The sequence below is a fragment of the Uloborus diversus genome, chromosome 9 (genome assembly GCF_026930045.1).
Source record: "Uloborus diversus isolate 005 chromosome 9, Udiv.v.3.1, whole genome shotgun sequence".
Classification (NCBI taxonomy): domain Eukaryota; kingdom Metazoa; phylum Arthropoda; class Arachnida; order Araneae; family Uloboridae; genus Uloborus; species Uloborus diversus.
Genome location: NC_072739.1, coordinates 24,967,724 through 24,983,736, shown reverse-complemented (window position 1 = coordinate 24,983,736; position 16,013 = coordinate 24,967,724). Strand labels below are relative to the sequence as shown.

At 34.4% G+C, this 16,013-nt stretch overlaps 1 protein-coding gene across 1 annotated transcript in view; it reads right to left on the bottom strand.

Moving 5' to 3' along the window:
- Positions 1 to 16,013, bottom strand: part of LOC129229385 (ruvB-like 2) — a 75,160-nt gene that overhangs the window by 6,814 nt on the left and 52,333 nt on the right. The window contains exons 8-9 of the mRNA XM_054863681.1: positions 10,610 to 10,943; positions 5,713 to 5,842 (exon numbers count right to left, since the gene is read on the bottom strand). Coding sequence (XP_054719656.1) covers positions 5,713 to 5,842; positions 10,610 to 10,943 — 464 coding nt within the window. The remainder of the gene's footprint in view (positions 1 to 5,712; positions 5,843 to 10,609; positions 10,944 to 16,013) is intronic.

Genomic DNA, 16,013 nt, shown 5'->3' with positions numbered 1-16,013 from the left:
TTTCCCCCCAGCTTTTCCCCAAGAAAAAAATGTTTCCCCAAAGAATTCCCCTCAAAACCCATTTCCCCAGAGAGCACCAGACTTCCCCAAAATGGGGAAATTTCCCCCAATCTGGCAACACGGCTTTCAGACAACTTTGGAAGGTAAAAACAACTTCTCCTGTCCTAGAACAATTTTGAACAGTCCAAAACCCGACCCTGAATCCTAAGAGTGACTTGAACATGGATAAATTCAGTAAATTACCGCCCATTAGCCAGGGCTAAAGCAGAAATACATTCCAGCCAGTTGAACCGAACCATTGCTTCGGTCACTCGGCTGGTCTGTGCTAATTCTACATTAGCTACCAGTTTGTTTGGCCCTCTTGGCTTCCATGAGAGGTTTTCCATCTCCAGCTCAGTCACTTTCCTATGCCGGGCTGATGAGTGCTAATAAGCACGAAACTGCAGTCCTCGGCTGGAAATGACTGAGCTGGCGGTGTATTTCATGGATAAACTGCTCAGAGAAACAGAAAATGCCACAAGTAAAATATGCAGCATTAGGTGGCAAGCTCCTTCAAAAATTTGAACTGAAATCATGGGAAACACTCTGTAGTAGAAGAAATACATGAGTCTCTGCTAATTTTATTAACAGATATTAAAGAAAGCGAAAATACATGGGACAGTGAAGCTACAATTTCGGCAAAGGATGAGGATCTATGAATATATTTTATATATATACAGTAAAACCTCTCTATTACGGACACCTACGGGGACATAAATATTGTCCGGTTTAAAGGGGTGTCCGCTTTCCCGAAGGACACGTAAAAAAAAAAAACAAGTTTTTAAATAACCTACTTATTACAAAATAATTAATAACACTTCTTAAAAGAAAACTTATTCTGAGATCAAAAGTTATATGCTTGTAATTACAGAAAAGTAACAAAATGTAATAAGTGTTACATATGCTTCAATTCAAGGTTTTCAAGAAATAAACTACTTTAAAACACGCCCAGAGAAAATACAAAAACATACCTATGTCATTTTCGTGAAAAAAGATGTAATTGAAGTTTGTTTTGAGTAGTTTTTGCTCATCATATCTTCATGATAAATTTTAAGTTCTTGCATTAATTTTACCCCTACTTCATCATTTCTTTCGGTGTAAAAATGTCTTAGTTAATCAATGTATATTTGAGCATCACGTAAGCTTCTAATTTTCGTCTCTTCAGAAGATACTTCCACCACTATCTGAGGATCGTCGTCTTCTCCTTCACTTTCGGTTTCGTTATGTGTTATGCTTTCAACTATCTCCTCCATTTCTAAGGAATTGATTTCACATTCAACATCACCATCAATTTCAGCAAATTCATTGCCAATCAAAACATTTCCACCACTGAGGTGTATTAATTTTGTTAAATCATTAACGAGTTCTTCGTCATTTACTGTTCCTTCTTCAGCAACAGGTAGACCTTTTTTGAACCCAGCTTTTAGAAAACAGCTGGTAATTGTAGTCGCCTTGACTTTTTGCCACGCTGCATTTATCTATGAAGATGCCTGTAAGACATCGATTTTTACCGAGCTTGCACTACATTTTCCTCCATCTAAACCTGAAACGATGTGCTTTAAAATTAGTTGTTGATAAAACACTTTGAAGTTTTTTATGACACCTTGATCCAAAGGTTGGCAGACAGACGTAACATTTGGAGGGAAAAAAACAATATTTACATTGCTCAGTTTCACATTTGGATGAGAGGTCGCATTGTCCAGAAAAAAGAAAAACTTTACGCTTCTGACGTTTCATTTTTTTATTTAGTTCCATTAGCCATTCAGTCATTAAATCCATGTTCATCCAGGCTTTTCTGTTCGCTTTCCATTGAAAGCCAAGTTTTTGCGGATTCATACCTTTAAAGCACCTTGGCTTTGCCGCTTTTCCTATAATTGAGGGTTGTTCTTTAACACCATCCATACTAGAGCATAATAAGACCGTTAAACGCTTTTTTGACATTTTGCCACCATGACATTTTTCACCTTTAAAGCACGTGGTTTTTTCAGGTAATGCACGGTAAAAAAGCCCTGTTTCATCGGCATTTAAAATATTTTCGGGATCATAGTCTTTAATTATGGATGACAGTTTCTCGACCCATTCATTTACCGTTTCTGGATTTATAGTAGCGGACTCTCCACTTATTGCATTAAAAGAAACAGAATGTCTCTTCTGAAATCTTTCAAGCCATCCATTTGAGACTTTAAAATCCCTCACTCCAAGGCTCTGCGCAGCTTCTAGTGCTTTTGTTTGCAGCATTGGTCCTGACACGGGAACTTGATTGCTTTGCACTTGGCAAAACCATTCGAACACGCATTTATCAATTTGATATGAAGGTCCTTTTTCAGATGACATTCTGTACTGCTTGCTGTTTCCATTCTCGCACCAAGCTTTCATTAACTTTTCTCTATTTTTTACAATTTCTGCCGCTTGTGTTTTCCCTACGTTAAAAAGCTTTGCTAATTTTCTTACACCCCATTTTTCACTTTTGTGATATTCGAGCACCTCAATTTTATTTTTTAAAGTCAAAGCTTTGCGAGGCATTTTTTCCAACGTCGATTCGAATAAGGACACACTCGACTACAGGGTCAAACGCAAAACTTATTCCAAAAACTCTTAAAATGAAATAATCCTTCCAAGGAAGCTGCTCCACCTCCCCTTTCTCTGACAATGATCCCCCATTATTCCAATCCATAAATTTTCAGCTTTCTTTTTCCCTTTAAAATAAACTCAATAACTGGAATTAAGAACGCATCACTTCTCAACCATCGGCCCCGTCCATTAAAAGGCCCCGATGAAGAACAGCAAAGGCCGCAGTAATAAAACTTAAAAAGATATAAACGAATCACCAATTCTTTTGTAAACTCTGAAGACCACATGGCGGACAGTTTAATGACTCTTGGGAAAGATAAGGTGTTCGGCCAGTGTACCATGTGTTTAGTTCACTTAAGCGGCACTCAATAACCAACAATTGCCTTTATGGGAATCCGAGCTGTCCCCAGGAGCCTAAAATGTACTCCCTACCCCCAAACAATGGGTTCTACATTCGTTTTCCACCTCAGCAGATTTTTTTCTGGCAGATTCTGAACCGGTTGTGCATTTTCGCAATGGGGTAAATAACTTTTATGGTTTATTGTGGAAAGAGGAAAGGTGTTGCTCATTGTTATCTCGGATTCTCTTTGTGTCAATTATTGAGCAAGTCCTGTATTGGAAGTGAATCCCAATCTAGGATGTTCAATAAATCTCTCTCTTTTTTCTTTCAAGGAGAAAGAGTCAGATTTGCTGAAATTGTCCGTCGGTGTCAGCTTTAATGAGAGAAGAAAGAGCTTTTTTCCAAGAAATGTTATGTCCGTGTCCAGTTAAGTGAGTGTCCGCTTTAATGAGGGGAATTTTAATGGCTTAACCATAGAAAAGCGACGGGAAAAAAAGAAGCTGTCCGTAAAGAGAGGTGTCCGCTTTAAAGGGGTGTCCGTTAAGCGAGGTTTCACTGTATATACAGGGTCCATCATAAAAGTAATGAGCATAATGTTATTGTGACGCGACGATAGATAGCAGCACGGTAAAACCGGCTGGGAAATGTGGTGCGGGATATGCCCTTTCAATGCATCCAGTCGTCAGTTGCTTTCGAGCAGTGTGAGCGGAGATAAGTGCCTCCGCTTGAAGCATGTTTTCAACTTTTGTAACATAACGCAATGGAGCGTTCGCTTGAACAATGATACGCCATAAAGTTTTGCGTGAGGTTTGGAAAAAATGCAACCGAAACATTCCAGATGCTGCAAGAAGCCTTCAAGGATGATTGCATTTCAAGATCACAGTCTGGGAAGTGGCACAAGGCATTCAAAGAGAGCCAGGAGGAGGTCGCCGACGAATCCCGTTATGGATGTCCCCCCCCCCCCCGGTGATCCCTCACCACCTTACAGTCCCTACTTAGCTTCATGTGACTTCTTTTTGTTTCCGCGACTCAAGAGAGAGAGAGAGACAGAAGAAAGGAAAACATTGGGGAACCTTGGGAAACATCCAACACCATGTTACAACGTTCCTGAGAGGCATTCCCTTGGAAGAGTTTCAGGGTGCCTTTCAGGCGTAGCAAACACGTCTCCGCAAGTGTATTGATGCAGGAGGAATGTATTTTGAAGAATATTGAACATTTGTACAAATTACGATCAATAAATATATTTTGCCAGTAAATGCTCATTACTTTCATAATAGACCCTGTATATATACAGGGTGAGTTCGATCGAATCTGCCATACAAAAGGGGGTGATAGAAGAGCCCAAGCGGAGCATAGAACCACCCATTATCTGTCCAATCCTTAACCGTAACCGAGTTATGGTAAATTTAAGTAAAATGAGTAAAAAACAAAATTCTGTGAAAACGACCAATTTCTGAAATTCCTGTAAGACCTACAAGGAAAATAAGTACATATTTGGAAAGAGCAGTCTAAATCTTACAAAATGATACCTTTCACATTAAGATAATCACATTTTACCGAGAGCTGCAAACTTTGAAACATTGGACCCACTCAGAATTAAAATGGTGCCAACGTTTTTAATCGGCATTTTCAAAAACAACCGTAAGAGCTACAATTGGGCAAATCTACCAAAAACTGGCCCATTTTATTAGCTTTCAGATGATACAACAACAAATCATATCGGGCTTCAAGTTCAGCTGAAAGTCAGGCTTTTGTTTGAAACAGTGTAAAAATCCGCATTCATTAAAAAAGGAAAACCAGCAAAGAGTCGCACTTTTCTGTTTTGAATTTTCTGTTACGATAGCATATTGCTTTCTTTGTTTGAGAAAATGATATTTTTATATAAAAATAATAGTTTTAATAATTTAATAAAGAGAAAAAACACATGAGATAACGATTCGTAGAAATAAAAGAAGCATTACTTTCCCATGCTTTTCACGAAGGGAAAATCAAGAACAAAAAATGTTACACCAACTTCAATTAGTACATTTAATAAACCTTCAAAATTTACAATAGCTGCTGAAATTGGTCGCCGCCACACCTGATACACGCTCTTGCCTTTTTGCGAACGGAAACAACCGTTGCTCTTAGAGAAATTAAATTCCTTAGTTTCCCTACTGCTTCAGCTAGTTTTTGGTAGATTTGCCTGATTGTAGCTCTTACAGTTGTTTTTGAAAATGTCGATTAAAAATGTTGGCACCATTTTAATTATGAGTATGTCCAATGTTTCAAAGCTTGTAGTTCTTGGTAAAATGCGACTATCTTAATACGAAAGGTAACATTTTATAGGATTTAGTCTGCTATTTCTAAATATGTACTTATTTTCCTTGAAGGTCTTACAGGAATTTCAGAAATCGGTCGTTTTCACAGAATTTTGTTTTTTTACTCATTTTACTTAAATTTACCATAACTCTGTTATGGTTAAGGATTGGACACGATAATGGTTGGTTCTATGCTCCGCCTGGGCTCATCTATCACCCCCTTTCGTATGGCAGATCCGATCGAACTCACCCTGTATATATATATTCTTTTTGATAAGCTTAGTTTTTATCTCATTAGAGTGCAACTTTCCATGTTGATTTTTATAAATAAGGTTAGAAAGAAAAGTTTAAGGAATTTTCTTATTTGATCCAGTAGCAGCCATTTTACTTAAGAGAATATTTTACTCATTAGAGATTGAATTTCCAAAAGACAAACTGATATTAAATACAGTGATTAATTACCTTACGCTTCAGAGCAACAAGGTTTGCAGCTGTGATAAGCTGAATGGCATAGCGAAGAGACGATTCAGTTCCTATTTTCGTCAACACAATTAGCGCATCATTGCTCATCATGACATCTTCTTCTTCACATCTAAAAACAAATAATTGTATGCAATTTGGGGTGCCATCAAAATTTGACATGAAAATAGTTGCTTTAGTAGCCTGAAATTTTAAAAAATCGTTGCCTAAATAGTTTCCTCCAAGGAACAGTGGAGTTGCGTTTTGAATCTGTGAAGTTGCTTTTAACGATATTTTTTTTTAAATTTGCTAACTCAAAAACTACATTGCGGGACACAACCACACAATACAACATCTTAAAACAAAACTACATTTAGTAAACACAAGAAAATCAAAACTTCATTTCAGACTTAACATTTGTTTCAACATTTACTTAGTTCATTTTTAGCATTTTTCAATGGAATTACTGTTTTAAAAATGTAAGTTACTTTTCACATAACGTCTTTTAAAAACATAAAGGAGTTATAAATTGAGTTTGTATGTGATTAAAACAAACATATAATTACTGCACAGTTAAAATTTTTAAACATTTAATGGAAAACTTATAACTTAAGACCTGTCTTGGAACTTGGTTTTTCTTTTGTTAACAATAAGTTTCTTTTGCTTCTTTCTGTTCTACTGTTCTTCCCCTTTCTCATAACTTTTCTGCACCTTCCATCATCCCTTTTGCTACGATAATTTCGGACAAATCACTTTTCTCAAAAGCTGAATTTATTTTTGTCATTGGTTTGCGAATTTTAATAGAGTATCTGGAGCCTCCTGATGGGGTCTCCTGATGGGGTTTCTTTTCTGCTCAATCACCTTTGCCTTGTCTTATGAGTTGTTCAGTTGATATTGTTTTACATTTGATGTTCTCTCTTTTTTTCACAATCATCTTTTTACATTTCTTGTGTTCCCTCAAACTATGTTCTATCAACCTTTTTAGTACTTCCAGATAATTCTTACATGACTTGTATGCCTCATATGACATTTCTTATTGTTCCTTTATTATTTTTACCTTTCTAACATGTTATTTTGCTAAAAAGTATCTCATAATTAGTCTTCATTTAGCATTTGCTTAGACATTTAAGACAGCTAGGATTACTTTAGAAATGAAGAGAATTCTCTTTCCACAACTTTTTCTATAACACAAACATTTGTTAAATTTGATAATCTTATTAAGTAGAGGATTTTGTAGTTGTGACAGAAGAGTTTTTTCTTCAGTGCGTCTTTCCAAAAATGACCAATTCTTTCATGATGACCATTATTAGAAGGAGAAGAAATTTCCGATTGGTAGTACAGTGAAACCTGTGTAAGTTGACCACTTGCGGTGCTGTCCTTTGGTGGTCAACTTAGACAGGTGGTCAACTTATGGAGGAGGTAATGATTTTTTTTTTTTTTTTTGTCATTTCTTGCACCATGTATTCATTTTTTGATTGAGTGACACTTACTCTTTCTGTTTAACTCACTTTCATTGTTTAGTATTACTTTGAAACAATAATTAAAATGTTATTCAAATATTTTTAGAGATTATTTTCCCAGAATGACGTATAATGTGTCATGCAAATTTAAAATTTCAGTAAATTGATCAAAAAAAAAAAACTTATTGTTTATGAAAAGTTACTCATTTGATATTAATAGTTCCTAAAAATTCATAGCTTCTCAAAAATTGCAAATTTTTTTTCATATACATTTATAACCCCATGATGATCTATTTTTCAACAAAATAACTCCTTATTGAATTTGGCGCACTTATTAGACACTAGTTTTAGAAATTCCATATGTGTCAGCTAATTTTCTCTAGCTTTCTCTCTTTTCAATTAGTTTTAATATTTCATACTTTATCAATCTCAAGTTCAACTAATTTTCTTTTTGAAGCCATTTTATGTAAAACTATACCACAAAGAGCAACAAGCTCGACTCTCATAGTTCAACAAGAAGTTCCGTCTAGAACTAGACGAGCCTACTTTCCCGTATACCCATACTACTTTCTAGTACCTGATCAATATTCTCAAAAATAGCTAAAATCGCAAATTTTTTCAAACATATATTTTTTAATATTTTAAGCTGATTTCTAGGAATAAAATATTCCTTACTTTTCTTCAAAAAAACGAACAAATGAAATAGCAGCACCTTTTAAACAAAGCAGCTAATACACTTCTTTCCATTAAAAAAATTTTTTAACAGCTTTCAAAATGAAAAAATAATAATAATAAGTTCATTAAAATAAATACATCATATAAAAAAAATCGTTTCTTTTTCCCCTGTCGCCAAAAATAATTTTTTAAACGAATTAATGCACTTACCAAAATAAAAAAAAAACAATAAAATGTCAACTTAAAGAAATAATTTTCATTGTCAAAAAAAATAAAATAAAATAATCGTCTGCGCATATTTTTCGAGTTTATTCACCGAAAACTAAATACCTAAATTGAAACTTTAGCGTGAAAATAAAAACAAATCATATCAACAATAATTATTTCCCAGTTAAAACCACAGCAGCGGAGTCGGAGTAAATCTCATTTTGGGATAAAAGAGTCAGAGTCGAATATCCAAGAATCGGAGTCAGTCATTTGTCCTCCGTGTATAAATGTTTGCCAAAGCTACCAAGTCAGAGTCGAAGTCGGGGAGTCGGAGTCCGATTAATTGTCGGGAACAGGAGTCAGAGTCGGTGTCAGGTGCCCCTAAATTCTCGGAGTCTGGAGTAGGTCGTCAAGAGCTATTTCCAACAAAGTTTGTTTGAAGTAAATCTGCCTTCAAGTTCGGAATCTACATTGACTTTCAGTTTCCCCTTAGGCGCTAATGTTAAGAGATATGAACTGTTCAAAATTGAACGAAAACTTGTTCAAATCAAAAAGATATTTTCGATACATGTTTTTTATTTAAAGTTTTTCCCTACAAAGTTTGTTTGAAGCCACTTCGCTTCTAAGTTCAAGATTTATTTTTGATTTGAATTTCCCCGTAGGCGCTAATGTTAAGTTTTTTTGAACTGTTCAAAATTGAACGAAAAATTGTTCAAATCAAAAAATGAATTATGGGAATGAGATGTCCTCGCCGAGATCTTTCTAACAAAAAAAATTTGTTCGAATCGGACTATTCATTCAAAAGTTATTAGGGGGGGACAGACAGACATTCCGACAGACAGACAGACAGACCGACAGACATTTCCCCCCATCTCAATACCCTACTTTCCAATTTTTAATTTTTCAATATTTATCTAACTATTTTATTTATTTTTGACTTTTTTTTGTTTTTCGGGATATTTTTAAGATGTATTAAGCCTTCTTTCATGCTTTTTTCTTCTTTCTCTGATTTTTACTGGGAAAGTAGGCTAAAAAAGCAGTTGAGAATGAAAATGTCGTATCTCTTAATCCCTTGCACCAGAAATACTGCAATGCAAGTAACTTTACTCTTTAGCACAATTCCATTGTTGTCACAAAATTTTACAACTGGAAAAAAATACTTTGTACTTTTCTATTGACACATGTTTTCATAAAGAAAAACAAGTTTGGGGAATAAAAGGGTTCTTAATAGTTTTCCCATGTGGTTAAACTCAATAGGAGGTTTAGTTATGCTACTGTTTCATTTAGTTAGTAAAACGCTGGTTTGGTATCAAAAATGTTCTTGGAAAGCTATAAAAAAAATAATGAAATAAAATAATTTGCTAAGTAAAAATTTAAAAAATTAACCAAGTGGTCAACTTACAAAGGGTTTTTTACAATGCTCCAAACCAAATTTGGTGTCCATTAGTGGTCAAGATAGACAGGTGGTCAAGATAGAGAGGTGGTCAAGTTACAGAGGTTTTCCTTCATTATATAACATAGGACTAATTCCGTTCCTGACAAAAGAGGTCAACATAGACAGGTGGTCAACTTACAAAGGTGGTCAACTTTACAGGTTTTACTGTATTCTCCATCTTTTACAGATGCAGAATCCACATCAGAGAAGTTTAAAGCCTTTACCAACAGCTCACCAGACTTTCGACTGCTATCTCTGGGAACCTGTGCTGGTTGCAAACAAATACAAAACTTTAAAATGTTAGAGCTTCTGAATAATGGAGAGGGATAATTATGTGCTACAGGGGTCTCCAACCAACTTCCTGCAGGTTGAAACCTGCCTTTGGCTTGCAAAAATTACAAAATGGAAAAAAAAATCCATTAAAAAATAATGTATTTCTTTTTAAGCATTTTTGACCCCCCCCCCCCTCCCCTTAAGCCCAAAAAATCTCAACAACCAATGAGCGCAAATTTAAAAAAAAAAAAAAAAAAAAAATCGTGGGTGTACGCATAGCTGGATTTAGATTAACACCTGATTGTCAAAAATATAAAAATATTTACAAGATGCAAAAGGGTTGAAATCTCAAATATGGGAAGAATAATCTGCAACGTATGTTTTGAATTTTGGCATGCTTCCAAAAATTTATTTATTACTTATAAAAATAAAATACAAAATAAGTTAATCAAAGATAGCATTTGGCAAAACAATTTCAAATTGTCAATACATTTACAAGATGCAAAAGGACTGAAATCTAAAACAGAGAAAGTTATTTTTCTCGATGCACATGTTAAGTGCATCAGTTTTTTTTTTTTTTTTCCAAAGAATATCACAAAATATGAAAAAAGTCGATTAAAATTTTTTCAAGTCTCCAAATTTTAAAATCGCTTTTAGGTCTTTTTTGATCAAAAAAGTCGTTATAATCGCCAACGGCCAGAAATAGTCAAAAAAGTTGCGTTTTTAGTAGCCAGTGGCAACCCTAAAATGATTTTATTGACTACTAAACTTCTGGCTCTCTTCTGAAAGAGTAAGTTTGAATGAACAAAATCTAGGCTAACCATACACATTACGTAAAATATTACATTACCTAATTTTTAAAATTTTCATTATTTCATCATCCTTGTAGGGTGTAGTTGAGATTATGACACAACGATCCAGCAAATCGAGAGGCACACCGTGCGGACTAGGGTATCGAGTTCCTCTTATTTTAGTAATGCCTCTATTGGAAGCCATGATGAGGACTGGAGCGAGTTCAGTTTCAAGTGCTCTGTTTAGGAAGGAAAAACATTCGACATCTAACATATGAACTTCATCTATGAATAAAACACCTGGTATGATCTGGGCTTTTCCTTCTTCTCTCCACTCTGCTACTTTAGAATTAATTTGCTCTCTGACTTCAACTTTTATTTCTCCAGTATCACCTATTTAAAAAAATATTACTAAAGTTAACCCACAAGTCAAATACATACCAGTATAAACATACATACATTACGTAAGTTTTCTGCTCAGTTGAACATATACTAGTCAGTAAGTATAACAAAAAATTTCAACAGAAATTCAAATTGAAGTGGGAGTGGTTTCCTTTTCTTTTAACCTATTTTTTTTTTTTTTTTTTATGCAATAAACCTATTGTTTGGACATTTTTGATAAATATTTATTTGAACAAAGAATTTGCATGGCACTTAACTGATGAGCCTAATCCCCAAACATTGACAGATTTACAATTTAACAAAATTCGCAGTTGCGAGAGGCACCCATGACCATAGGAGGCCCTAACTGGAGTTCAAATATGTGCATGATAAATGTTTTACATAGTTCTGTGATAGGCAATGTTTTCCTCAATTGAATCAGTGAGAAACAAAGGTATGTAAATAGTGATGTGGATCGGGTAAATACCTAAGGCCTGGATAAATACCCAAAAACTGGGTATTTTCCAAAAAAAATCCTAAAAGTGAACAGGAATTTTTTTTTAAGCTAAATATGAAATAATTGGTAAAACTGATATATAGTAAAACCTCAATAAGTAGTCAACTGTTTAAGTGGTCACTCCCTCAATAAGTAGTCAAACGTTTAAGTGGTTGCTACAAACAAAAATTAGTTATAAGAAATATAAAAAATACCTTTGCTTAAAAAATAAAAGGAAATAAAACAACGTTAAAAGCAAAGTGCAGGAACCCTGCAGGCACGTGTTTTTGGCGTTACAAGGAATTCCTTTTTCAATGCACAAAATGGAGCTCGTGGATTTAAAAGCATCCGACAAAAGTCGGATTTTTTTGTCAAACGTCTTTACATTCTTTAGCTCACATGTTATGCACTGAAAAAGATGTTCTTTGTAACGGGGGGGGGGGGGGGGGGGGGGGGGGGGGCAGAAACACGTGTCTGCAGTGTTCCTGCACATTTGTTTTATCTGCTTTTAAAAATTATTTATGTTTGGCGGACTAGAACTATAATTGATTGGTATACAGTGAAACTCCTCCAAACGGACACCCGTCAAAGGCGGACACCCCTCTTATGCGGACAATTTTTAATTCCCCAGTTCCAGAGCTAATAACATTATTAAACCCCTGTCCTACGGACACCTCTCTATTGCGGACAAAAAATATTGTCCTGTTAGTGTCCGCATTAGAGGGATTTTACTGTAATTTGTTTTAATTCCAACTTGATTAATCATCACCTTTTATTTATTTATTTTTAATTTTAAAAATCATTTTTTGTAAAATTTTTGACACAAACAAAATTGTTTATATAATGCGTAATTAAATTTCAGGAGGAATTTAGTTTTAAAAACTATTATATGGGCAAGGAGGTCTATACTACTATTCCAATAAGTTCAAAATTCATCACATGTGTCGGTGGTTCTTCTTAAAACATAATTGGTACTTGGTAACTCGGCCGAGTAGTGAAAGGCCGAGTACTCGGTACTCGTCTACTCGGCCAAAGTGCTACTCGGTACGTCTCTAATTCACAGTAATGTAAAGTGATACCTCTTTTACTGGTCACCAAAAATAGTGCTAGACTTAGTTGAAATGCTGTGTGATAGTCATTTTTCCTTGAAATCTCGCTCCTCACTTTTGGTCATTCAAAGCATACTTCTTGCTGCAACTCTGTCTAGTACCAAGCATATGAATCAAACTCCATCCAGCAAGACAGACAGAATTTAATATCTGGAGAACATTTGTCAGTATTTAACATTCGTTCAAGGTACAACAGAAGCAGAATTTAAAGTTTGAAGTATGTTAGAAGATGAGTTATTTTCAGTAAGCAACAACTTCATCAGTCAACATTGATGGACAGTTTTAATGTACAGTAAGTACATCAAAATAAGTTATTAATAAATAATGTATAAGTAAAAGAAAATAAAACTAGGTAACTACAGTAGAGAACCAATTATCCGGGAAGTTCGGGACCATCGCTATCCCGGATATCTGAATTTCCCCGGTTTTCTGGATTGCTAAAAAGCGCTATTGGCCGATTGTTTGTAAAATTTAAATTACTATATAATAAATAATTAAGCATATTAAAATAAGAAGAAAAACAGTTCAAAAATGCTTATGAATATCGAAATATAAAAAACTATTATTGTGAGAATAATTTAAACACTAAAAAACTTAAGTTATTCATAATACATGAGACCCTCACATTCTGTTTGGAAAAGAAAAAAAAATCCACCACTTTTCGATGTTTTAAAACGAAAGAAAATGAAGGGAAGGGCAAAAAATAAGTTTTTGAACCTAAATCTGCAAATTTCTACTAGGTGTATAAAAAAAATTCGCTTTCTATGCGACAATATTCATTTCCTTAGCTATCAATTAGAATAAAACACGAAAATTTCAAAACTTACGAATGTACTTTTTAGTTCAAGAAAATATTTCGGAAATTTTGACCCGCATAAAGGATAACCATTTTAAGTTAGTGTTTGCAAACATTTTCTCGGGTTATGCGTGTGTAATATGTTGTTTATTAAGAAATCGTTCATATTCTTTTTGGTATTTCAAAAAAAAGAAAAAAAAAAGCTTAATTTTTCAAAAATTGCTTATTTAAAAAAAAATAACGGGAAAGTAGGGAAAAAGTTGCCGGTTTTCTGGTTTCCCGGTTTATTGGTTCCCGGATAAAAGGTTCTGCACTGTATTATGAGTGTTTTTCCCTTCTTTTTAAGTTTCCACTAATTTATAGACATGTATTACACAAGCTTTTGGTTTTTCTCACTGAATTCTTCAGCTTTTCATGAAAGTATTTGTAAGACATTTTTTTCTTCCTTAATTTCCCACTCCACATAAGTAGTCACTCTGCATAACCTGGCCAAAATGTTGTGGTCCCTCAAGTGACAACTTAACAAGGTTTTACTGTACATAAGTATTACACAGTTTATAATATTTTTATTGAAACACTTGATGAAATTATGAAAAAACATATCGTCGCACCAAAGACAATGACATAATTTGAGAAGTATAAGCAATTCAATGATGAACTTCAGGATTTCAAAATCACAATCTGATTAATCATATCCAAAATGGAAAAAAAAAGCATGAGGGATGTTTGGAAGAATAAACTAAGAAGTTATTAAGACTATAAGATGTTATTTATATATTTTATTGCTGTTTAAGTGATAACGTGGCAAATATAGAAACAGTTTTCACATAAACATTATGCAAAAGATATAAGTAGATATAAATTGAGCGACATTTCGTTACATTTTGATGTCATGCAGGGACATAATACTGAGTATAAAAGACTAGGACCTTAAAAAATTGATGTTTGCTTTTTTTTTTTTTTTTTTTTTTGTAACCAGTTAAGCTTTTTACTTTTTGTAAAATGACTTTTTATATCTGAAATTTGGCTATGAACATTGATTAGGCATATCCAACACATTTAATGTGAATATTATATTAGATAGCAAGTTGTTTCACACATTAATTCTTTAAAAATGTGATCAAAATACAATTTTTGGGCAAATTTTTATGTTTTGTATACGGTTGGTTATATATCTATATATACATAGTGGAATACATACAGAAAAGTATTTTAGTTGAATATAAATTTTTGAATAAATACCCGGCACATACCCATTTTGGATACTTACCCGGGTGTATATCCTGGGTAATTACCCCTAAAAAATAAATACCCGGGGATTTTACGTCACTAGATGTAAATGGCAAAATTAAAAATATGGAGATAACCAGTACAAATAGTAGGGGGAACCGCTCCTCTGTCTTGGGGCAAGAGATTGTACTAGTAGCCCTGGTAAGTGCTGCTGTGAAGCCTGATTTAGAAGAAAAAAAATCCATGAAGGCCTACCTAGGATGTTATCTTTAAAGTCGCTTTATTCAAAACTTGAAAATGTTCACTTACATCCCTTTGCTTCTTACTGCCTCAATTGTGCATTGCAATGAGCTCCCAAACTTGTAAATTATCACTGTATTGAACAATAACTTTCCATTTATTTACCATCAATATTTTAGAGACATCAACTAATCTTTTAAAAGAAAAATCAAGATTAAAATCTTTTAATTTCTGCTACATAGATACTAAAATTGGAAACAAACATTGAAAAGAATGAAAATAAAATGTAGTGAACAATTCAATATCAAAAATGCACTTTTTTTATCACATACGAGAGCAGTCCATTTTTGCAATCACAATTACAGCAAAAGGTTTGTTTTCACAATTGTAAGTTTTCCTCTTTTTTTTTTTTTTTTTTTTTTCATACATACAACACTTTTACCTGAGCTTGACTTTAAGGCACTTAACTATTTATAGAACTCCCCAAGGGGAGAACGTGGAAAATGCCAAGATAATGCAAAAAAGTTATAGTCAGGGCCACCGAGAGCAACGGTGGGCCTCTTGTCAGATTTATCACCCCCCCCCCCACCCCCCTTCACAAAACTTTAGGATAGTAGAAAATTTTATCCTACACCAATTCAAAACGGGGGCCGAGCCGCTAGTTCCTGACTACGCTGACATGGCCTCTCGTCGGTCCAGGTTATAGTACACATTTTCTGCAATATCAAATTATATACTACAAATTTGAAATTTTAATAATGTTTACTTGATTGTTAAAAAAAAAGAAAAGAAAAATTAATTTGAACTTTGACATCTTGAATTCAAATTATGTTTTTCGTAATCACGAGTGTGTCTGTGTCTGGCATAAGTGTGTAGGTAGTTGTGTGTATGAATGTGTGTGGGGGGGTATGTGTAAGTGTGTAGGCATATGTGTTTGTGTCTGTATGCAGGCATGAATGTGTGGGTAGTTGTGTGTATGTTTGTGTGTGTGTATGTATAGGTGTCTGTATGTATGCGTGTGTGTATGTGTTTTGTAGGTGTCTGTATGTATGTGTGTGTATGTGTTTCTGTGTGTATATGTGTGTGTGTGTATGCGCATGTGTGTAGGATATTGATGCAACCTGGATACGGCTTTCGCTATAGGAGCAGCATCGTGAGGAGCCGGTCGACGGTGATGCTGCAGAGGGTGCTGGTGGGAAAATAAAATGATA